The sequence below is a fragment of the Dermacentor andersoni genome, chromosome 9, assembly GCF_023375885.2.
Source record: "Dermacentor andersoni chromosome 9, qqDerAnde1_hic_scaffold, whole genome shotgun sequence".
NCBI lineage: Eukaryota > Metazoa > Arthropoda > Arachnida > Ixodida > Ixodidae > Dermacentor > Dermacentor andersoni.
Genome location: NC_092822.1, coordinates 35879402 through 35903267, shown reverse-complemented (window position 1 = coordinate 35903267; position 23866 = coordinate 35879402). Strand labels below are relative to the sequence as shown.

The 23866-nt window shown below is 42.6% G+C and overlaps 1 protein-coding gene across 3 annotated transcripts in view; it reads left to right on the top strand.

Moving 5' to 3' along the window:
• Positions 1–20228, top strand: part of grh (grainy head) — a 143026-nt gene extending 122798 nt beyond the window's left edge. For 2 of the 3 annotated variants that reach the window (XM_050175536.2, XM_050175535.2), the window contains exons 12-21: positions 175–231; positions 1420–1521; positions 2204–2270; positions 3935–4053; positions 4188–4255; positions 6503–6583; positions 8463–8560; positions 11106–11191; positions 11714–11778; positions 14056–20228. In XM_050175536.2, the coding sequence (XP_050031493.1) occupies positions 175–231; positions 1420–1521; positions 2204–2270; positions 3935–4053; positions 4188–4255; positions 6503–6583; positions 8463–8560; positions 11106–11191; positions 11714–11778; positions 14056–14173 (861 nt within the window). In that variant the 3' untranslated portion in view covers positions 14174–20228. The remainder of the gene's footprint in view (positions 1–174; positions 232–1419; positions 1522–2203; positions 2271–3934; positions 4054–4187; positions 4256–6502; positions 6584–8462; positions 8561–11105; positions 11192–11713; positions 11779–14055) is intronic. The other variant, XM_050175537.2, reaches the window with a different exon arrangement.
• Positions 20229–23866: the final 3638 nt, after the last annotated feature.

Here is a 23866-nt window from a genome sequence, read left to right as displayed (position 1 = left end):
GTTCTCGTTTTGCTCGTCGTCTTGAATTTCCATCTCCCACCTTCCCTGTGTTTTCCAGAAACATGTAGTTTGTGAAGAAGGCGTTTTGTAGTTTCTCATAAGTGTTCTCTAAGCAGCTAACAGATATTTTTATGGCACGTTTATTGCAATCAGCGAACAATGTTTACTGTGCAGGTGAACGTGGCCGTGCAGTGTCTCAGCACAGACTTCAGTAACCAAAAGGGTGTCAAGGTGAGAACCATAAATTTTTTTCAAACGGTACAAACATTATTGTACTTAACAGTTTCCGCAATCACATCACTCGCTGTTCTACACTGTGGTACATGACAGCAGTGCACTATTACCTTGTCAGCATGTAAATGACTTTGCATTAAAAACTATTACACTTTTGTTTATATTGCTCACCCCTGCATGCTTTGTTCAATACCCCGAAATAACAGCGTGAAAAATATCCACTTATAAACTGTGGACATAACAGTAGACAACAATGCTCAAATCCATATGTAAATAATCATGCACAGTTATTGGCTCAAAGTAAGGTTCCAAAGTGAATTTTATTTTGTATTTAGTTATTCTCTTTCTCCCTGGCACTCTCTGTTGAAACACTGCAACTTCATAGCAAATTTCACATGTGCTTTGTTTCCCTTTCTATTTAAATTTCTGGCACAAAAGAATACATGCACGAATACTCTAGATTCTCTTCACTTTCATAGAACATGCAGTACATCAAAACTTTTCATTTGTTCCTATTTGTTCCTTTCGTAAGACTGAAATCATCATATGAATACATGCATAAGTTGATCCTACTTGGATTTAACTACCATTTATCATTACTCACATCCTTGGCTCTACAGGTTGTGTGCTTTGGAGATGAACATTCTACAGTTGCTGTTATTAGCTACACTCGAGTCATAGTTGACCCCATATCACGTTGATAATTAAGCTCCAGTGAGACCACTCAAGCACTACTTCTTTAGGTTCACTAACATGTTTGCCTCATGGCGTGAAAAAATTCAATCCATTCATCTCGTGCATCAGTGGCCTCATTCTCCCGCATTTAATTTTAATGAGCAATAATTTATCATCTATTGAATCAGCATTGTACACAACATTACCAGAGTAGGAATGCTTTAGTTTCCCGGCTTTTGTTTTGGAACATTCTTGTTTATTATTGTTTAAGTCTAAATAGCCATTTCATTGAGCCAGTCCACTGAACTCTCAGAACTCTACTCCAGCACCAAACATTAAGGCATACAATTTGTTTTCTCTCTTATCTTCTCATCTGTGATTCACACCCACACATCACGACAAGAAAAGCAAGAGTACGCACTTTACCCTGACAATGACCAACGCTCGCATGAAGCATTTGAGACAACAAAATGAATGCTTAAAGATTACAATTTTCACCGTCTCATGCAGGGTCTGCCTCTGCACCTGCAAATCGACACCTACGATGAATACAGGGAAAGCTGCACCCCAGTCCACCGAGGCTACTGCCAAATCAAAGTCTTCTGCGACAAGGTGATTATTTCCACCCGCATTTTCTCGCACACAAATGGACCACAGCGCTCAACTTCAGTTGTCATAACCACCAATGCTACAGTTCAGAGCGCTGTCACAAATGGTCCGTTTGTCACATTGGCCTTGTTTACATGAATGTGACATGTTGTTTACATGAAGGTTGTTTACATGTTTACATGAATGTGACAGTGGCATGCCACATGGTTTGGTTGCATCGTGGTAATTGCAACACATGCGACAGGGCTTACATGCAGCCCATTCCTCTTCCTCCGAAACAAGCCGGAACCTGGGCCAGGATAACATAAAACAGATTGGAATAGCTTTACGTTATCCCGGCCCCATTTCCAGTGATTCGGCACTTGCCAGTGAGGCGAGAAGAGTGCACCTCTCCCTCAGAGTGATACGCCAGCGTTTACATAAGCCGCATAACGCTACATCTCGAGCTGCCCTCTTCTGTTGTATCAATGTGATTTGCTTTCCTAGTATATTATGGCCATATACATACATGTGATGCACTAGAAATGCAACGTGATGCATCACTTGTCGCTTTGTTATGTTCAGTAAGATTTTCTAACCAGTGTTGCTTTAATAGGTTTGACTGTGTTGTTGGCATAAATAGAACTTTTTTTTTCGCTTATTATGGACAATATGCTAAGCATGATGTCTTCACACTTACTTGCAGGGCGCTGAACGAAAGACCCGTGACGAGGAACGGAGAGCGGCCAAGCGAAAACTCACCGCTACAGGCAGTTAGCTTTGGCTTCTTCCCATGAGTGATGCACGTGAATGCGCTGCTTTGCTGTGACATGTGCAGGAGAAGAAGCGGCAGCTTCCTTCACCACTTGGAGCTCTTTAACACTCTACTTGGAGCTTTTAACTCTAACAAATGCATTCTCCAAGATTATCACCCTAGCACGTGCTTGCTAACAATTCTTGGCGGTAACACTGCGGTAAACTTGCTTGTCTTGAAACTTGCATGCATTTGCTTGTCTACCCTAGCAGGCTCATAAGAATCATAACTGTTGTAAAGGTGGTTAGGCTGCAAAGGGTAATAAGAGTGTTCAAATCGTGATCCTTAAAGGTAAGCAAAGTATGAATGAAATTATTTATGGCACCAGATTGAATGCAAATAAGAAGGCAAGTTAAGCATCATTGGTGATGCTTAACTGAATATTGTTATTCTTGGGTACTTCTATATTTAGTACACTAGCTGGGTTCACGATTTTGTTTTACTGGTTCATGAGCGAGCAGGAAAATCACACCTATTTGTTTCATATCTGTTAATCAGTCATCCTTATTCCAGTGTTAATTATTGTGTGGATTATCCAAAAACTGCCAGTAAATATAATATTCCAAATTTACAATTTATGGATATGTGTTAAGAGACCTGGCCTGCACAACTGAAGCTGGTAAGGGTGTTTGTGAGATTTCTAGGTGCACTTTTTATGGTCTAACAGGTAGAGCATCGGGCGAATGTGCCAAGGGAACCAGGTTTAATATCGACGGTCATCGTGAGGTCAGCTCTGCCGAAATTGGAAGTTTATTTTTATAATAGCACGTACCAAGTACACACCTGCACGTGTTAAACGTTCATGCTTTCGATTGTGGGCCCAAATAGCATGGTCGATTTAATGTATGTATACCAGCATGACCTGCCGCATCATTTTGTCCTGCGATCCACCTGCAACTAACCAACAAATCACTGATATTCTGCGATGCATGCTGAAACACCAAAGCAACGAATAGGAAGAAATACTAACAAAAAATGACTGAAGCAGAATATTAATTCCACTGTTAACAGGGTTGGCTGTTCTCCCACTTGGCTATCGCAGCCTGGTTTTGTCACCGATTTGTAAACATGATTGGTCACTGTCCATACCCAGTTGCTATGGTAACCATGTGTGAAGCTTGAAGCTATAAGGTGGCTAATAGCTCCTACTGTTAACAGTGGAACCAATATTTTTCTTTCAGTGACCCTTCATAACTTCTTTTTCCAAATGGACTAATCAATAGTTTCAATGCTTTTATAGTTTACAGTAGTACAGCTATTTCACTCTTGCTTCCACTAAAATTGCTTTTGGGTTCTAGTAGCCTGAAGTCTGCTGTTGGCACTCCTCTAAGGTCTCATTTACAAGGATCAGGCTTACAATTTTACAATTTTATGTCTAGAACTCAGGCAACATTAGGTCTGAGGAGATGTGCTAGAATTCTTAACTGCTATACTGATGCTGTCTTGACCGTGGCTGCTTTCACAAAGAAGTAACCTTCATGCAGACACCCAAAGCATCTGTGGAAGTTGTGTGTGATAGCTACTAGTTCTGAACCCTGAACCGTGTAATGTGTGAAAAAATTAACTCAATCTTTCAAGAGTAGTACGCCGTACTAAAAGAGGTTGTGGACATTTCATCCGCAGATGGGCGCAAGAAGATTGAGGAGATGTACCACCAGTCCTGTGATAGGTCCGAATTCTACTCCATGAGTGATCTCATCAAACCTCCAGTGTTGTTCACACCAAGCGAGGACACAGACAAGGTGAGCTGCACGAAGATTATGCGCATCACCTTGGTGGGCGCTCTAGTGCATACCTATGGTGACAGCCTAGCAGTACGTCTTAAAGCTGCCACAATGCATTGATGGAAACTAAAGTTGTCTCTACTCTACCGCAGGTATCCGGAATGGAACTCAGTTTCTACACAAGCCAAGTGATCGTGCCGGACGATCAAACCTCTGCTGAGTAAGCATGATGCGTAAACATTACTACGTTCCAGCTGCCAGCAAGAACAGTTTGCATGCAATATACAAAACAAACTTTACTGAATGTAACACGGAAATCACCCACTTGTAGTTTTCAAAATGTTGCTGTAGCTTTGGCAGGACAAGGGTGTGGTAATAAATAGTTAAGTGGTTCAGAACGTAGAATGTACAGATCGTTTAATTTCTGTTTCCTGCTTTGTTAAGGGGGGGATTTGTAGCTGAAGAGTCAACTTTTTAAATGCCGCACCAATTTGGATAAAGAATTTTAGGCATGGTTTATCTTCTTGTCATTAGAATGTGTTCTAAATTTCAGCACTCTAGCACAAACCGAAAAGAACATATAGCTGTCGTATTGAGCAATCAGGTGTGTCAGATTAGGAATAGTATCATTTCAAAAATATCGAAGATATACTAATTGTTGGATTAGATACCTCTGCATGGTTTATAGTGCGAGACAGGCCAGCTGCGTATTTTTTATGTCATTTCTGTAAGAATGTCCTCTCTTTAAAAACGAAGATTTCTCCTTTTTTGTTGTTATTGTCAATGTATGTCAGACATATCTGATAATGTTTTGTGTTGGAAAATATTTAGGGATCTAAAAAGTACCTCATCTTGTTGCTGAGAAGATATTAGTCTAGAAACCACCTTGCAAGCAGCTTTTGGCGAAGCAGTTTGGAAGTGATAGTTTTCCTAAAGGTTTTGTTTGGCCAAAAAGTGCAAACTGAGACTAATGAGCTCAAAGATTTCAGAACACGCTATCTTAAGACCAAAAATTATTAAAAAATATTAATAAAGGTGCCCTGCTTCATAGGTCTGACCCTGCCCTTCAATTCGAATTTTGACACTGAATGTACAGAATATAGGCACAGCCTTTTGCGTACATTCTCATCAATGATTTAAAATGGATTCTGAACGATCAATGTGGTGTAGAACTTCACACACCATCAAAAGAAATAGGAGTTAAAAGAGCATGGGACAGAATCCTGGAGATATCACAGTGACAAAATAAAGATAGGTGCTCTAATTACAACTGTGCATTGTACTTGCTTCGTTGACGTCGAATAGTACCTAATCTAATCCATGCTGCAATCATACTACAGAACTCGTTTCAGATTAGAAAGTGCTCATTCCGAATATATCCCTGCATAGAGTACCATTTGGCCTTGCCATCTCTGGCCACATAAAATGAGGGGCCTTACTGAGATCAGTCAGGTTAATATGCACTAGATGGGTTTTCACAGGCCTTATACGATTCTTGGAAACATATATGGGAATAATCGTTCTGTTTTACTGTGGCAGGCACAATGACACACAAAGTTAGTTCATACTATGCCTGCCGCAGCACAGTGGAATGATGAAGCTACACGAACTAGGCCTTTTTCAAGCTCTGCTTACTTTCAATATATCTGAGAACTCCTGAGTTGAAGCATTCAGCTTTCTTTGAAAACAAAAGCGTTGATAAAACCAGCACACTAATCTTTGTATTGCAGATGATTCGTATGTCTCAAATGCATTTTCACAATGACTCCACTTTTTATGCGGTGAATGCTAACCAGAATTCCACAGTGCTTGTTTAACAATATTTCAGAGCGTGATGCACGTTTACTGTGAGGCATTATGGGTACTGACACAATATTTTCGAGTCTTCTTTCTTTCTTTTTTTTGCTTTAACTGAAAGACCACTACTTCTAAACCCAGAAAAGATACTGTCAAGTCTCACAGCGCCATAAAAAATTTAATATAATAGCTCTTCTACAGCCACTTTCAGGTTCCTTTCTACTGTGTCGTGACATAATGACGCAGTATGCACTCATGTGAGGGCAGGACATGGCAACGTTCTGACACTTGCTCCGTCTCACTCCGTCGTCACTGCCTGCTACATCATCCCTCACAATGATTAGCTGCATACAAGGTGACCGAGTGAGCTGGAGGGAGTGTCAAAATGCTGCTGCAATGTCCTGCTCCCACGTGACCACATACATTGCGTCGTGATGTCACGACATAGTGTCTTCCTGGGGAAAAAAAATTGGCTGTAGAAGAGTTGACTGCCCGGGGCTTGCCAGTGTTCCCCTTTTTCTAACATTTAGAGGTCCAGGATCTTCGTTTAAAGCAAGAAGATGAGTGCTCAAGTATATCATGTTGGTAACACTGTGTGGCTTCAGAAGACGTGCGCGTTGCCATTTGCTTTTAGTGCATAGAATGTCATCAAAACCGTTTCTGTGCGCAGAAAGATAAAGCTACCCCCTGACGAGCTCCCAGCTGCTGCTGTGGCCGCTGCTGACTGGCCTGGAATTTTTGGGCAGGCCAGGTACGATTCCGTCGCAGTGTTGAAGCGTTTTCTCGTTTTCAGATGGTACATGCACGATAGCGTCTTTATTTTTTTTTTCGCACGACCGATAACAGCAGCAGCAGCATCATTTGCACCAGCTGGGAAAAGTCCTACGCCTCTTCCATCTCCCTAACTTTCATTGCTTACCGTCAAATGCAAAGGCTTGTGAGCCATAAAAATAAAATAAATTTCTCACAGCCTGTCATGCGCTGTGAAGCACTTATCGTTAGGTTAACTGGCAAAAGAGAGAGAGAAGGGTGCGCAAGTTAAACCACATACAGTGGTAGCAGGCGGCATTCTTTGTAGTTCGTGAAACGTTGCTCGCTACATATGGACAACAGGCACAAATAGATATACATGTACAAAAATAGATGACATACAGTCTGTCCTTATTTCTGTACATGAACCTGTTTGTGCCTGTCGTATACATAGCCATGCACTATTCTTTAGGAGGAGGTTTTAGCTGGAAGTTCATCTCCAATTTCTGTGTTCGGACGTGTATGAAATGTGGACATGCTTTCCATTGTCACTTTCTGAAACAATTTCAACGAAATCTGTTGTGTTTGGAAGGGAAGTTCTGTTGGCTGTTGCTAACAAAATTTTGATTAAGGGTCCCAAATTCTCTCTACAAAAATTGCCAATGATTTGCCAAGCTCTACATCGAAAAACAAATATGACAGTTTCATAAACTACATATGTTACAGCATTCAAAGCAGAAAAATTTGATAGATTAAGCCGTACAGAAGCAGCAACCCACAGCCAAATGTAAAACTACTGTAACAGTGCTTACTTATTATATTCAAGCCACTACTTCAGCTACAGAATAGGTCTTTTTTTTCCCCATTTCCTAATTTTCCTTTCATGGCTGATATTACATCACAATAACGTCTCCATAAATGCATACAATTGCTTTCTAAAAGAAAGCTGAGGCCGTCCCTAAAGTTTACAACTAACACAATTGTGTTGCACATATTTGTGGCTTTGATCACTGAATGCAGTCCACTGGCGTGACAAAAAGTTGCCATTTCATGCCAAATTCAACCATGCTTGTTCAAAAGTATAGTTACATGCATGATTTCAAAGAATGGCAGAATAGTGTTACAACAGTACATGTGACCTCTTTAAGCCATGAAACAATTGTTCTGTTTGTTGTTATTTTTGTGTCACTGCCACCGTCATTTTCGACAACAGAAGCAAAGGCACTGGTGACTGAGAAAAAAAAATTGGAAAAGATGGTGAAGTGTGCAGAGTTCATCAACTAATTTGTGCCTTTTTTGTCTGGTGTAGTCCAAAAAGATTTGTCTGGGGTAATGACACCAATGAACCTCATTCAATGCATGCAAGCCATAGTGATTCTAGAAATGATTTTAAAATCCCATCAATGTGCATGACCTGTACAATGGAACTGTAAGCGTGGTTAGATACAGTGGTAGGTGCACTTTAACTAGCACAAATTCAACCAGACAGTTGTCCTTGCATGGCCACTAAACTAGTGTTGTCGTAATATGAGCGGCATTTTGTACACATGTTATTAACAGACATCCAATAAACAGCTATATCTGGTGGCAAAGTCCCTGTAAGTGGCATTTTTAGATAGCCTTGATTGCCATCATTAATAATGATGTGCTTTGTTAGTGATTTTTCTGCAAATACTGATAGTCATTAGTACAACTGTAAAAAATTTCACTCACTAAAGAAAAATGATATCTTGACAAAAATGGACTTCTGTGCAGATATCCAGGCTCGATCTTATGCACGATCGTATACTCTTTGCTCTGTATCTACTGTCGCTTCAAAAAGATGGACGAAAATTGTATTCCTTTCTACACATCTTCAAGTAAACTTACTTTATCTGCAGGCTCGAAAGGAGGGATAAACTCGAAACATGTGCCAACACTGACTCGGCCATCATCACTCCGCCACTTAAGAAGCTGAAGGTGTTTCCAAGTGATCGAGGTAGGTGTGACAATGATTTATGATGGTGGCGGGTACTTTTCAAACCAATAAAGCACTTGCTTGGATAGACTCTTTCATAATGGCCCATGTGGCAAGGGACATATCAAGTGGTAGACTTATCTCACCCAAATGGCATAAGAGGCATTTGACGTGAGATATGATAACTTTCTGATTTTTCTGCTTACGTGTTTCGTCCATATGAGCAATAACAAACTGCAGTAAGTAAATGCGTGACCATAGCCAAAATCAAGCCACGTTACGAGGCCCTTTCTGTGACCCAGTGCACCTAGACATCGAAGTGTGATTTTCAGCTGTCATGGCTTGCACCAATGGAAGTGGAATGCAAAGATGGTTCTATTACACTTGGAATTTAGTACTCGTTGAAGGACGATGGTGCCCAGTATGAACCTGAAGCCCTACATTATGACATCTTTCAACCCTCAGAGTAATTTTTGCTAACTACCGAATTAATCATCATTGTGGTGGCTATGTTGTCCTGCTGCTAAGCAGAAGGATGTGGATTTGGTTCCCGGTCACGGCAGCTGCTTTCTGATGGAGGCGTAAAGCAAGAATGCCTGTGCACTTATGTGCATGTTAAAATGACCCTGAAACGATTTTGATGAAACATACTGAGTTGTTGGTAGGTCCTTCTGATCATTTATTGACGCATCTAAGTTCTCTGCATAAAGAGTGCAATTCATTATAAGGTCTTAAAATTGTACATCACCACCGACTGCAGCACACCACTACCCTGAGCTTCCTGTCACCCCTGGTCAAGTGACGCAAAGCGACCAGATGGCACCAGTAGGGCGAGCTATCCGATAAGCTGCCTAGGACACGTCATCAATAGTTTTTCCAACTTTACGACGAACAAATGTTGTTCGTAATAGTTGGAATGTTAGTTAATTTGTTTCTATAAAAAAACAAAGCGACAGAAAGAGAATGCACAGGGACGATTTATCACTACACTCAAGCACTCCCAGCACACAGCAAGTGCCGTCTGTTTGTGTTACAACGTCCTGCGTGTTGAGGTGAGCTGTGCGGTCTGTGTTGGTCTCAACCTGTCTTTTCGCAAGCACCATGGTTTGCCCTTGCGTTGTGGGCTGCAAACGTAGCGATCAGAGACATGTGTTTCACATGTTCGGTATTTGGGTAAACACAAGCACGAGCAGACTGTGCCTGGGCATTTTATGGGATGAGTGGAGGTGCAACCGTGAATGGCCTGCATGGTTCAGCAACCTGGTGGCACAGAGCTCAATCAAATGCAGAATTAATTTAGCAGTAACCAAGTGTATTCTACTTTGCTGCTGGTGTAAATTTTTGGCAGGAGCATAATCAGGAACACACTGTTTTCTAAATGTTTAAGATGTTTTACACTTGGTTACAGCAATATTAGCTCTTTGTGTGGCTGGTTAAGCTCTGCACCACCAGGTGGCTGGACCCCGAAGACCAAAGAGGTTTATAAAAACAAATTTTTGTTGTAAACCTTCTTGGTGCAGACTGATTTAGACTGATCAGGCCGCTCACGTACGTCTATGCTAAATCCCCTTCGTCACAGCGGTAGTAGTGTGAATGGACTTTACGCCTCCGCTCATCCGTCAAAACGTCCAGCTCGCTTGCGGTTACCGGAATGGATGGATATATGTTGTTTAATGGTGCAAGGGCCAGGTGTGGCCAAAGAGCGCCAGGTTGCCGGAATACCGGACCAGCTCGGTGCCGCGACAGAAGGCTCGCAACGCACGCTGCTTGAATGGTTCTCGCGGGGGATCAATGGCCAGGCAACTAGCGGAGAGGTTGGAGAGGCTTCATGCGTTGGCTCCAAGACTACCGGAAGTAGATGGCACGACGTCCCATCATGATGCAGAGCCAGTGAAGGCAAAGCTTAGTCCCGATCACTCAGCGAATGAGTTGAGGAGAAAAAGTGTGGCTATTGAGGAGGGTAACTTGTAATCGTCTGTAGCTCTCCTAATATGAGACGTTTCACACGAATTGTGGTGCATATATTTTACTGCAGCTTTACCCTGTGCGTCTACGAAATTTGTCCGAACCGTTTCAGGGACCCTTTAATGAAGCCCAGGTGGCCGGGATTAAGACCCCTTTAAAATAGCATCCCTCATTGTCCTTGACACAGCTTATTATTGTCGACCAACCAGTCAACAAATTCAGTCACAGGCTAAAGCATGTAGGTTGCTCAAATTCAATCGCAGACTTAAGCATGTAGGTTGCTCCCCCCACTCTTCGAGGATTTAGAGTGTCAGTATACGCAAGGCTTGCAATCGGTGGTTCTGGTGATGCATGTTGTGGCCAGCATACTTTTAAAGAATGCTGCATTGCAACTGCATTTTGATCCTCCATTGCAAGTGCTTAATGTGTACCCCTTTTTGGAATGCCAATAAAGCCTCTGCTGATATGAGAGTGAAATACAATAAGTGCATCAAATGCAGCATGGCAGACGAGTGACTGAAATGCACTGTTGAGGATTGGAAAGGCCATTTGTAAACGAAATTTATCGAGCTCTCTTTTTTTTTTTTTTGCCCGTTCACAGTGCTTCTGTATGCCCGCCGGGAGAAGGAGGAGTACTTCCACCCTCTTCACCTGGTGCCACCTTCGCTGGCTGGTCTAGCGAAAGCGGTGAGTCTTTCTCTGTATTACACTGGGCGTCAACGCAGCCAACGTGGTGAACAATATGCACCGATTGTCAGCTAATGCATTCAACCTCTCTTTTGTCTTGTCGCATGCATGTTCCTTCAGTCCTATAGTTAACGCACATGTTGTGTTGGTCTTTCCTACTTGTTTTGTCACCTGCAGTGCTCTCTCATTAGTTGACCAGCCCATGTGATAGGACACTAGCTGGTGATTCATCCTAGTAAGCGAATAGTGCAAAGGTGGGCAAGGATGTGAATGAGCACTGAATAAACAGACGAGTGCTGTTCTTGCTCATCTTCATCCCTTTCACATCCTTGTGCACCATTCATTTACCGGTGCCCGCGTTCCATCTTGTCATCTGTGCTGCTTGTCACAATGGCTAGAATGAACTAGCCTGAGTTCATACTGTTGTACTGATGCCGGCCACACTTTCACAATGTCTTCAGAACCTGTTGCTCTATTGCTTACGCAGCACTTTTTTTTCTTTCTCTTTTTTTTGCATTTCAGATTGAGAGCAAGTACAAAGTAGATGCGTCAAGTATAAAGAACATATTTAAGAGATGCAAGAAAGGGTAAGTTCTCTCCTTTAAAGTGGTATACGATACCCTCTAAAATGCCTAGACACTGTTTGAAACCTTATGTCAATTCAGCTCGACGAAAGTGGCCAAGTCATGGCCGTGAAGGCATGCAATGCAATGGCACATATGAGCGCAGAACTTCAGCAGAAGACTTGAGCAGTGCTAAAAGTTCCTGAGTAGAGTGAAAGTGAAGTCCTGAAGTAGTGAATAAACGAATTTGTTTTATGCTTGTGATTAGCAGGCACTAAAGCGGTAAAAAATAAAGACATTAATTAAAATCTGAGGTTTTACATGCCAAAAATATGACCTGATTATGCATTATGCTGTAGTAGGGGACTGTGGATTAATTCTGACCATTAACACACACTATATCTAAGTACATGAGTGTTTTTGCATTTCATTCCCATCGAAATGTCGTTGTGGTTAGGAATGAACCCATGAGCTCAAGCTTAGCCGTGCCATGCCATAGCCACTAAGCTACCTTAGCAGGCCTGAAGTGGTAAAGCACATAATTGTAGCATTTCCAAAGGGTCCTGAGAATGACACTTTCTTTTGAAATGAATGTAACTAACATATTGGTGAGGAAGTTGCCACTTATTGTTGGCGATGTCTTGTGCACACGAATAGAGCATGCAAATTTTACTTACCCCATTTACGTGCACATAGTGAAAGCAGCCCCTCACCCTACAAAAAAGAAAGGAATGTTTTCACACTGGGCCCTGTTACACCCCTGTCATACCCCTGTCACACGGAAAAAATTAATGTCATTCGGTCATGATACCATAACGAATATAAAAAAAAGTGGCAAGAAAAGTAGGACAAGGGATCTGTGAATGTCTGAAAAGTCAATCTATTTATATTAAGATAAGCATGGGGCATCAACTTCACTGAAATAACAGGCATATAAAACTTCTATTTAAGAATGGCTGGCCACAATAAGCCAAGACAAGGCTTAGCCAGCTTACTAGTCATAGCCATAGAGTTGGTCATAATTGATAAATTGAACACAAGCAATATTTCTTTATTTACAGAATACCTACATTTTTTTGTTGTTATCACAGCGAGTGGATATGTGATCTGGTTCCAGAAGATAGTTGTAGCGATTGATGCCTGTCTGATTGTTGTATATTCGCTGTAATAGTTCTAGTCTTGGCTTCTGCCTACGTACATGTAGCAGATGCCATCCTAGAGTGGCCTTCGTGTCTGAAATGCTAGAGTATGGCGTGTAATTATTGCAAACAAACTTTACTTCTTGATTCTGTAGTTTTCCCACTCTATTAATGAGTTAATCTTGATAGAGATCCCATATTACTCAGGCATAATCAAGTATTGCCCTGACACGTAAGAACTATAAAGTTTCCTTAACTTTGCGCGTTGCCTGTTTGAAATATAACTGACATGATAGCGCTCAACGATGACGCTCAGTTGCAGCAGGTGAAGCGGTTAGTTGCTGTGTTCCTTGCTTTGCACGTGCACACAGGTGCCCGTTTGTTTACAGTATGGCCGACTAGTCAAGCGACGGCAGCCAGACGCCACTGAGGTGGAGAGCAAAAACATTTTGTGACAGGCTGCCGTACAACTTTTCTCTCGTTAAAATGACAGATGCCTTAAAACATGCAAAATAATTACCTTTTTACATCAACGCTTCTCAAATGATGAACGCTCAGTGTCATATTTTACATTGTTTTCGGGTCGGAGAGTATACGTTCGCTTCGACTGCGAAGCCAAATGAGTTCCTCGAACTCCTTCGATTGCGGAAGTCCTTCGATTCTAGTGGCATTAATATCGCCGGGTAGCAAGTGAATAATGTCATTTGATGCTAATGCCATTCAGTTCGAATGACATTAAAACATCCAGTGTGACAGGGCATGACTGTGTTTGTGTCGCTACGGTCTTTTGCTGCCGAGCACGAGATCATGGGTTCAATTCTTAACCGCAGCTTCCACATGCCAGTAAGGGCAAAATGTTAAACTCAGCGAGTCATCCTATAGAAAAAAAAAAGAACATGTATTTTATGTTATCTGAAAGCTCAAGTTAAATCAAATAAGGTATACATTAAATATTTTCATGACTTTTTAAGAGTCATATCAAACATGTGTCAATATGGTGTCAAATTAGCAAAGATCTGCATTTTCACCACTGCTCATGACAAACATACACGTTTGGGAATGCCACAAGCCCATAAAAACTTTAGATGCCTACAGAGTGAACGTGAACAGGCGTTGTGTAGTATTCAAGTTCTTTATTAACTAGTTACTCTGCCTCCCGTAGGGTGACTGTAAGAATGGATGACGACGTGGTCAAGCACTACTGCAACGAGGACACCTTCATCATCGAGCTGGAGCCTGTCGGGGAGGACTCCATCGACGTGACGCTGGTGGAACTGTGAGCACAGCAGTGCCTGCCCTGCCGCAACTGCCGCTGTACATAGCCGAGCCACTCCACTGTGTTGTACCATATTTCGTTTGGGCCGAGCTGTCGACCACATGCCAAGAGCGAGGCGACGTGCATACGACCCCGGTTGTGCGCTGGGTCGGTGTACTCGCTTTCCGAACGGGCCCCTAGGGGACGTTCGCAGCGACCCGACACCCGTCTGCCGAGCCGCATTCTGTGGCGCACGCACTGCTTTCTAAGGCGATTCTGCGTTGCTCTGAGCTCTCGACTGAACTTCCGGAGCTGAATTGTGCAACTCAAGTCGGCCCGCTCTCGCTCCACGACAATTGTCTCCCATATTTTGGTAGAGGGCTGCCTATTCTCTCTACCCTGCATGCTTTTCCACGGTTGTGAGGAATGAACCTTTCTTCTGTCGCGAGGAAAAAACAACTGAACGATGGCTCAAGCCTGATTCCAGGTGTGGACGTGAGGCAAACATTCATGTTTCTTTTTCATTTTGGAAACCTCTTTTCTTGGTTTTTATCATCATCAGGGTTGAGTTGTATACACCAAACTTATCTTTTATGTTCTGTGACCCACCTGTTGGCAAGCATGGCATTTTACAATGGAATTCAGTGAAACGTGCATGTTGCAAGCGTTTAACATTAATTTATATACCAATTCTTAAAGCAACAGAACTATTTTTTATCCTGTCAGACGATCTGTAAGGAAAAAAAAAAAGAAATCTGTCATAAACCATGCATGTCTGTCCAGGAGTTGTAAATATTTTAGAATGAATGCTTGTGCACTGCTGTGTGACAGGCGCTCCGTGTCCTTCTTGGTTCTCGCCACGGCTTGCCGAAAACGGCACTGACTTTACTCGGCGCGCAAATGACTAAACTCGTTTCAAATGTGGGAAGATGCCCGGAAGGTGCAGGCAAGTACTATTGAAGTACGCAGGATGATGAAGCACAGTGCCAACAGTTTCAATATGAAATTTTTAAGGGACACTAAAGAGAGGGCTCGTTGATAATTCTTGGGAGATTAATGAACAGGCAAATGTTACCATGAGCAGGAGCTTGGCATGACATAAAAGGACATGAACAAAGATTGGTGGCAGGGCCGCTGTTCTTACATTTCTGCAAATTCGGGCATCGTGCCCAAACGGATGGGCCTGATTCTACCCATCTGCCCAAGGCTAGTGAATTAGAATAATGACACATTAAGAAATGAACAAAGATGAAGGCACCTCCATGCATATAGAGACAACAAATACGACAAAACGCTGCGAAATCTGTGACGCCCCCATGGTGTCATAGACTCTGTGGTTCGTGCAAGAAATTCAAGACGAGAAACGTCTTTGGTTTTGTTTTCCCTAATAGGAAGTCCTTCCTGTGCAAAAGAAACACCGCACAAATTTTGAAAGCGTAGAATACTAGTTTAGCATCTGTTTAATGTCCCTTCAACAATGGCACTCAAGAAATTCAGTCAGCAATGTCACATAGTCTCCTGCATGCAGCCCTGGGGGTCCAGACACAATCATTCCAGCCAAATGCAATTATGTTTGCATGAAGCCTTTTTTTTTTGTCTTGTGCACTTGCCCCATTAGTGAGCTCCGAGAGTGAATTCCATGACCTGCAAGCCAGAATACTCCTTAAGTTATTGCTTCTTGATTGCATCTTTTATATTTCCTTTGAGGGGCCTGCAGCGTTGCCTTCTGCTTCGAGCTCTCTTCAACTCTGCCCATATCTTGCTGCTTATGACGAAGCGCTGACTGACAGCCACAAACTTGTTGCCTGTGCTTGACAAAACACATTTGCCCTCTGAGCTACATCACTCACTCAGTGGCGGCGAGGGTTGTCAAGGTTGCAGAGATGAACTGCCACTGTGTGTTTTTTTTTTTCATTCGTGCGAATGTGCCAAGATTTCACAATTGGGGATGCCTATGGGAATGTCGGGATGTGTAAATGGTGCCTAAAAACTGCGAGGATCAAAGATGCAGGTACAAAGGCACCTCGGCTTTGATACACTTAAGAGCCCGCACTAAACTTGCCAACATGGGAGGGTAGGATGAATTCCGCTGCTGAATTTGGAGCACTTCCTATGATTTCTACTGGTTGATATGGAAAGAGCCTTTCCACTGGATTGCACTTGCCTCATGCCCAAGGCACAGGTTTAGCAAGAACGTCTATGGCGTTTCATGCCCTTAGTTGGCTGTATACAGAAACCTGCACTCTGATCCAGCACAGATCATTGCCTTTTCCTATGGCAGGTTTGGACTTTCGGAATCCGACGATCGAGGTTCTTCTTCCGAACCGATGGGTGGAAATTTACCATGAAAGACCATTTACACAGCTCACTGCGAAGGCTGCAAAGCCGACAAAATTTGCTTGCAGTCCTTCAGGGAGTCAACCAGCACGCACGCTCCTTTCGGAATTCTGCTGTCGTAAAGCAAATGATTCGATCATTTATTTATCCTGACCATCGGCACATCGTCAGACTGTGTTCACTCCCTTTCCTCTTGACAAAGGACTTAACTTAAATGATTAGGAAGCATCAAAACAAAAGAAGCATCAGCATTTGCTGCAGTTCATACACGTACCCAAACACAGCAGTTTTACGGACCAGCGCGAGAGCATGCCATTCACCTGCTTTATCGTTTCTGCTTGTTTCACGAAAAATATGCATTCCCAAGCTGCGCTTGCTTTTTGACATTGTTTTTTATTTCATGCTTTCCTGCACCGGCGTGCCTTTTGCTTTTATCTGCTTAGCAACAGCTTATTTTCGAGTGCAACCGATGTGTTTTCTGTTACATATTATATATGCTTGCTTTATGCCCTCTCATATCCTTTATGTTATAGTATGTATTCCCCCACCCCCACTGAGCCAAATCGCTATAGGATCGTTGAAGTCTAGTTCATGTTTACGAGTCTTGAAAGGTCTTGCGCATTTCGAGCGCCTTGTTTTTATAGGATGCTATCTATATTATATATATCCTACACACACACACACACACACACCCACGCATGCACACACAATATGAACGCGCTGTTCAAAAGCTTCTGCCACCGCATTGCAAACCTGCACGAATGCCTCCAGCAGGTGCTGCACCTCGCTACGCTGCTGCACTGCTCAGCTCGGCACTGGTTTGCGCGAATCGCTTCCATAATCTGCTTAAGTGGCTTAGAGAACTGCTACTGCATGGTGCCTGCCAAAAGGCAGAGAAAGTTGCTCGTCAAAGTTGACAGGGTCCAGCTTTTTAAGTTTTTACTTTAGAGCAAATTTGGCATATTTCTATTTCAATGCACAATTTTGGGCTTTTATTTGAAGGCTGTTTCCTTCTCACAAAAACTGATTGGTTCCTTTTACAGACTATATTTGTGCGAAAGCTCATAGCTTCTTATTTATTATTTTTGCTCAGTGGCATATAGCCTTTGTGATCAGTAGGCATTTTGTGTTATGAATTCTGTCTGCAGATTTTTTACATTCGCAGAAAGTTGGTGTCCCTGTGAGCAATGCGCAGATTTGACAAGGGTAGAAGTTCGGACTTATATTGACCTTCCGATAGGTTCATTGCACAAAACCACAGAGACAGACAGGAAAGACGTCTTGAGACTTTCTGTGGTTTTGCCCTATACGAGCAGATGAACATATAGACAGAATTGTCATAAAGGCTCTGACTGTGGAACTTTGTGAATGCAAACAAAAATGTGGCAACTATCATGGCCAAGTAGCTACTAATCAACTACAGCACAAGATTGCCTGAATTCTTGTCGTATATAAGACCCATTAAAACAAATGTGAACACGCACAAGCTCTCGCAGTGCCTTGATAGCAAGAAACCTTTCTTACCACTTCCTTTACTGATCCGAAATGAATGCATGGACTGGAGTGCTGTTAATGTGTATATATATTTTTAATGCACATCAATTCTGTGCTCTTTTTCAGTTTTCATGTGAAAACACTACATTTCACATAGATCCCAAGCTGTAAAGGCGAGCATGTGCCTTTTCTCAACTGCCATATTTCTCTAGAATGTTGACAATCTTTGGTTAAAGCTTAACTCACTAAAATTATTTGCCATACCTTTCACTTTTAACCAGAAATGCCCAGTCCTAGATCAATACCAAAAATTTCAATGGGTACACCACTTAAATGCAAACTCTCACCTGAGCTGACGCTTGAATATTGCATATGCGTCACGTGCTGTGCTATGCTGTTGCTCCTACCAAATTCCAATTGCACTGCACGCAATATTCGGCTCTGGCCAAAGACGCACAAGCAAACGTTCCAGTTTAAGCTCGGGAATGCGAAAACACTCCCGATAGCCAAAATCAATGCGAGAGTTCTTTAAATGCTTTGGAACTGTTTGAGAAATGCAATGTGTGTCAAAAAAAAAAAGAAAAGGAAAAAAGAATGCTCACAACCTTTACCCAAAAAAGTCAAGCTCTCCTCAAAAGCCCGGTTCTGTTTGACTACGAACAGCACAGACTATCTTTTCTGCAGCACAAATTGACTGGGCATCATAAATGTTCTGTGCATCACAGGAATGTTGAACATTATGTACAGTGCTGCAGGCATTTTCTTGGTCACCTGCAACTGAGAGTTTGTTAAAGAACTTTTTTTCTTTAAGCCATTCTGCATTTCATGTGCTCGCATGATCATTCTACAATGATAAGAAGAAAAGGAACCGTGATAATGTGTAGCCCCTGGTTGTGAATACTGGGGGGTATTGCATAAAAGCTCAAGTTGACAGGCCTTTGCTAGTAGCAGCTCTGCAGCCAGTTTGAAATGCGCTTCATAACAAGAATGCTCAGATCGGGTTGAAACATGCGTACCGCCTCAACCAGTGCCTCAAGGTAAACAGAGGAAACACAAATGTGCAATATTACATATCTCTCTGCAAAACAGGCCTAGTTACTTACATGGCTCCAATCAGCACAGCAGTAAGAGAAACGAGGCAGCTGTGTGGGGTTCCACGCATTTTTGGCAAGGATTATTAACAAGAGGTTTAATCAGGCCTTGGAGGAGCTATGATGTTTTGGGAGCCAGCATCTTTTCCCTCCTGCGATCTTGTCCAAGGACTCAAAGACAAGACGACAGTTATTGAACAGTGTTGGCAACATCTAGTATAGCAGATCTGCAGGCTCCTTCATTTTTTACCTGTGATACAAGTGTCAATTTTATGGTGAGCAATGGGGCACCCAAATCACAACTGTTTCCCATGCAAGGAGACAAAGATGAGTATTACTCAAAGCCAAGGTCACTACATTAAACTTGCCTTGTCTTCATTACACATATTTTTTATATAAGTATCAATGTGTAGAGCCTGTTGCATTTTTATGTGGATCTTTGTGTCTGTAATGTGTTTTTTTTTTAACTTGTGGTGTTTGTGTGGTGGCATGCCTTGCCAGGAGATTTCTTACTTTTCCCCGAGATCCAGCTGGCAAAAGATAAATGTTCATCGGCCCGACCCGTCGTCTGTAACCCGCGAATGCACACTATGGTTGAATGTGACGACGGGCGATGCATGGCAATTTGTATCGTTCAATCCTAAAGGAAGGCAAAAGGAGCAAAAAAAATGGGGGGAAAGTGAAAAAAAAAAAAAGGACCCTCGTCTATAAAGTGCCATATTTCTGCCCAGACATTTTTGTTTCTCTTGTAGTACATGCGCTTGATTACAGACTCGTAGGCCCTTCGTGACAAGACATGTGAAGTGCGAGCTGTTACCCGAGTGTCAAAGGATTGCGTTGTGTACCTTGATTGTTCACTGCATGTAACCTTTGTCATGTGGTGCAAGATGTGTTGTCATGCGCTGTTGGCTTTGTTGATGGCAATGACAAAATGACAAAAGCCTGGGCCTTCCAAGAAAAACTTTCCAAAGTCTTGGCATGCTGCAAGTGTCGTGTTTTTTTATGCCTGGTGTACTCCACCATGTGACGTCCTTGCTCTTGAGGATCTCTTGCCCCCCCACCCCGCATTGTATTCATTCGTCTGTGGGAACATACGAGTATATCTCTACTTACATTATCATGCAAACCAATAAAGCTTTCCACACCTTGTTGCTCTCAGCAAGTGTTTTATTGTGCCATGCTTGCATCATACCACACTACAATCGCAGCTGGGTTGCGAGCATTGACGGGCACTATCTTGATCTTTTTGAGCGTGAACACGGGAGAGCATGGCTTCCAGTACTACAACCGAAGACTGCGATCGCAGCGAATACTGCATTCTGCAAGTACAAATACTGTGATTACTATGATTGCAGTGTACATGTGCGATGAGTTGCTTCCCTTCACATGCATCACGTCATCGGACCACTCGCATGTCGTCTGCTAGGCACTCTTGTTTTTCTTTCAGTGGGGATCGTACCTCACTCATAGGCCACACTACGCAGTTGCAAGACCAAACGGCGTGTTTCTGCAACCTGGTGGTCGGGCTTAAATACCATGGAGTATAATTTTTGCGGTCACTTTTGCCAGCAAATTTATTCATACTGCATGTTATAGAGTACTAATGGGGTGCGCGAACAAAGCTACAGACCATTTTCTTCACTTCATGTTTGTAATTGTTTTGGGCACAATTGTAAGCTTAATAGCTGCTGGCTGGGATTAACCACTTTTTGCATCGGCGTACTTGGCAAGACATTCTTTGGTCAAATCCCATTTCTGCCATTCTATTCTACACAGAAGTAAACTGCAGACATCAGGCACAAAGTTTGTCTGCTCTCAGATTTCCGAACTGTTTGCAAAAAAATGCTCATCACTAGTCTGCAGTGGTAGAACAAAATAGTGTTCCACCACCAGCTCCTTTCATGCAACCCGTACATATTCTCCAGAGGCTCATTCTCGGCCATAAAACTTGGTATAGCAGACGACGAGCGCGATGACGTGACTGTGTGTGAGAAGTAATAATTCCTCTATGCTGCACCCACTGAGCATGCGTACAATTTTTTGGCGCCACCATTATTAGACTGCGCTAACAGTGCCAAGTGCTATGGGTTCTTGTGTTCTCTCAAAAAGATGAAGATAGTACACTCGCAGTTACACGAAATGGTCAACGATGGCGACAGTCCAAATGTTGCACAAACATTGTCACGCCATCGTTGACAAGGTAAGTGCAGTCACACAACCGAATAGTGTACTACGAAAGTGAGAATCTCGAGTGCTGCATGCACAATGGCGAGCAGCCATGGTGATTTGTGGTTTGCGCCACACGCTATTGCACAAATGCTAGCGTGTCAAACTATGTCAGTAATGTTTCAATTCAGAAGCTGTGCATATGGAACACTTCACCTACGGGTGAACTTACCTGCAGTTGCATAGCTTTATGCAAAAATGGCAAACTACTGCCTTTTAGAGCGACAAAGGTAGAGTTTTAAATGAATGGAGGTCAAAATTCTTGCACAAGTGTTGCCCCGTCGTTACTTGAATGGTTTGCTGCTTACAGCCACTTGAGTAAAGCTCTTTATCGCTTGGTAAATTTGCCCACAGATAAAATGTCCTCTGAAATTAAGAGCACGAGATACTTATCCTTACAGTGCCACTCTCAAGGTAACTTGGGAAACAAGCCCTGCTTTTCCAGAGTTTACTCGTATTGTACTTTCAGTGCACTCCTTGCCTATCCCAAAGATATCGGTATAAAAAAACACTACATAGGTGTTGTGCGATATACGAAGAGATAATCTAACCTTGCACAAATTTGCAAGTTGTTTCCCACACCAGGAGAGGCACAAGGTTTGGCACTCTGTTGTCTCAGCAAGGCAGCAATGGTAAGCCAGTGTGGCATGCGTGTCCACACTTTAACCAATATTGACAGAAAAATCAGCAAGTTGGTGGGAATTCGCGGTATGTGAATGCAGGCGTGTGAAAAACATACAAGAGTGAGACGGACAATGAAAATGCAGACTATAGACCGAACAACAAAACTAACGGGGGGAAAATGCAACTATGGCAAGCTCATTTCTTAACAAGTCTCTCGATCACATTCGCATAGGGCAATTTAACTTTGAACAAGAGGGCTCCAGAACCATTTTGCTAGTCTTAAAGAGAGTACAGAGATGGCATTTTCAATGTCATCTTTCTATTTTCCTTAGCCAAATGTCTAAATGTAATAACTACAACCGTACTTTGCATGTAATCAAATCACCAAGGCTGCTGCACGTATAACCAGAAGGAAATTGCACAGCCCCTCGATCCCCTCTAGGTTTGTAGCAACACCACCATACCTTGCCTTATTTTGCTGCACATCAGCAAAGCTTGTTCTGTCATGGCATTACAACAATGTCTACGGCACCAGGTCCAGCATTTGAAGACTTCAGTACCAAACTTTTTAGAAAAGAAAGGCCGGTCAACCAAGTGCCGAGGCTAAAGACAAGATTGATAAATAGCGAATTTTTTTAAAACAGCTCCTGATGCACGTGTTCAAACCTAGAAACTTCATATAAAAGTTTTCCTGTTGAACGTTTAGTATCATTCTTTTTTGCCCATTTTTCACTCAATTTTGTATACTATTCGTATCGTATTTTATACAAATATACATTGGTATTCTTTTGCGTCGACTTAGGTTGACACATTTTCTTTTCTACCAGGAGGCCAAATGTGTATCAATAGATGGTGCAGCATATGGTGCAATACGGTTAACTTTTGAATATATATTAGCACTAATTAAGCCCATACCATTTTTACCTACTCTGCAACTAATTCTTGCTTTTTGTCACACTGAAGCCTACATTTTGATACCTTCCTTGACTCGCTACCCCGCTCTGGAGGTGCAAGCCATTTTTTTTCTGCAAGTAGTTGCAAGATGCCCGGATAGCTAAATCCATGCGAAGTCAGAAAAGATGTTTTCAATACCTAATTTCCCAACCTTCATACTTGCCAAGTACGATTCTTGCATTGGTAAGAATCATGTGGTAGAGTTTCTACAACTTAAGACAATATGTCTCGGTGCTCCTTTTATCTGTACCAAAACCTCAGCATCTGTGCACAGCGACTTGTGTAGCATGGGCCTGGAGCAATTATGGGGCTTTACATGCCAAAACAACAATGATTACGAGGCATGCCGTAGTGGGGACTCCGCAAATTTGGGCCACATAGGGTTCTTTAACAGGCACCTGAATCTAATACGAGAGGCATTTTCGCATTCTGCTCCCACCGAAATGCAGCCGCCGTGACTGGGATTCGATACTGCGACATCGTGCTAGTAGCCCAACGCCATAGTCACTAAGTAACCATGGCGGATTGGGCCTGGTGCAATGCCTTAGAACTGGAACCTGAGACTGAATATTTGGCAGCCAAAAGGCAATGACAACCGCACTGTTACAGCAACCATCTCTCTCGTTTTCGAAATGTCACACATACATGACAGTAGCAGCACCAAGACTTGGCACTTGGAAACTAGCAACAGAAGGCCTCCCTGGAGTAAAGAGCAGATGACACAGTTTTTTAAAATAAGTGCAATGAACTTGTTTTATACAGTGCCAAACTGTGCAAGAAAAGAATTAAATTTAAAGCTTGCAGGCACGTCTGATGCAGCTACTGCAGGGAGCGACAAGTGTGCTCACGCTCATGGACCACTGCCGACTCGTCAAGTTGTTCAGCTTATAACTTGTATCTTCACGAGTGTATTTTTAAAAGTTCAGCAACTGAAAACTGCAGTGGGTTATAAACTATAAAGGTTGTGTATTCTGCCCCCATTGGAACGTGAA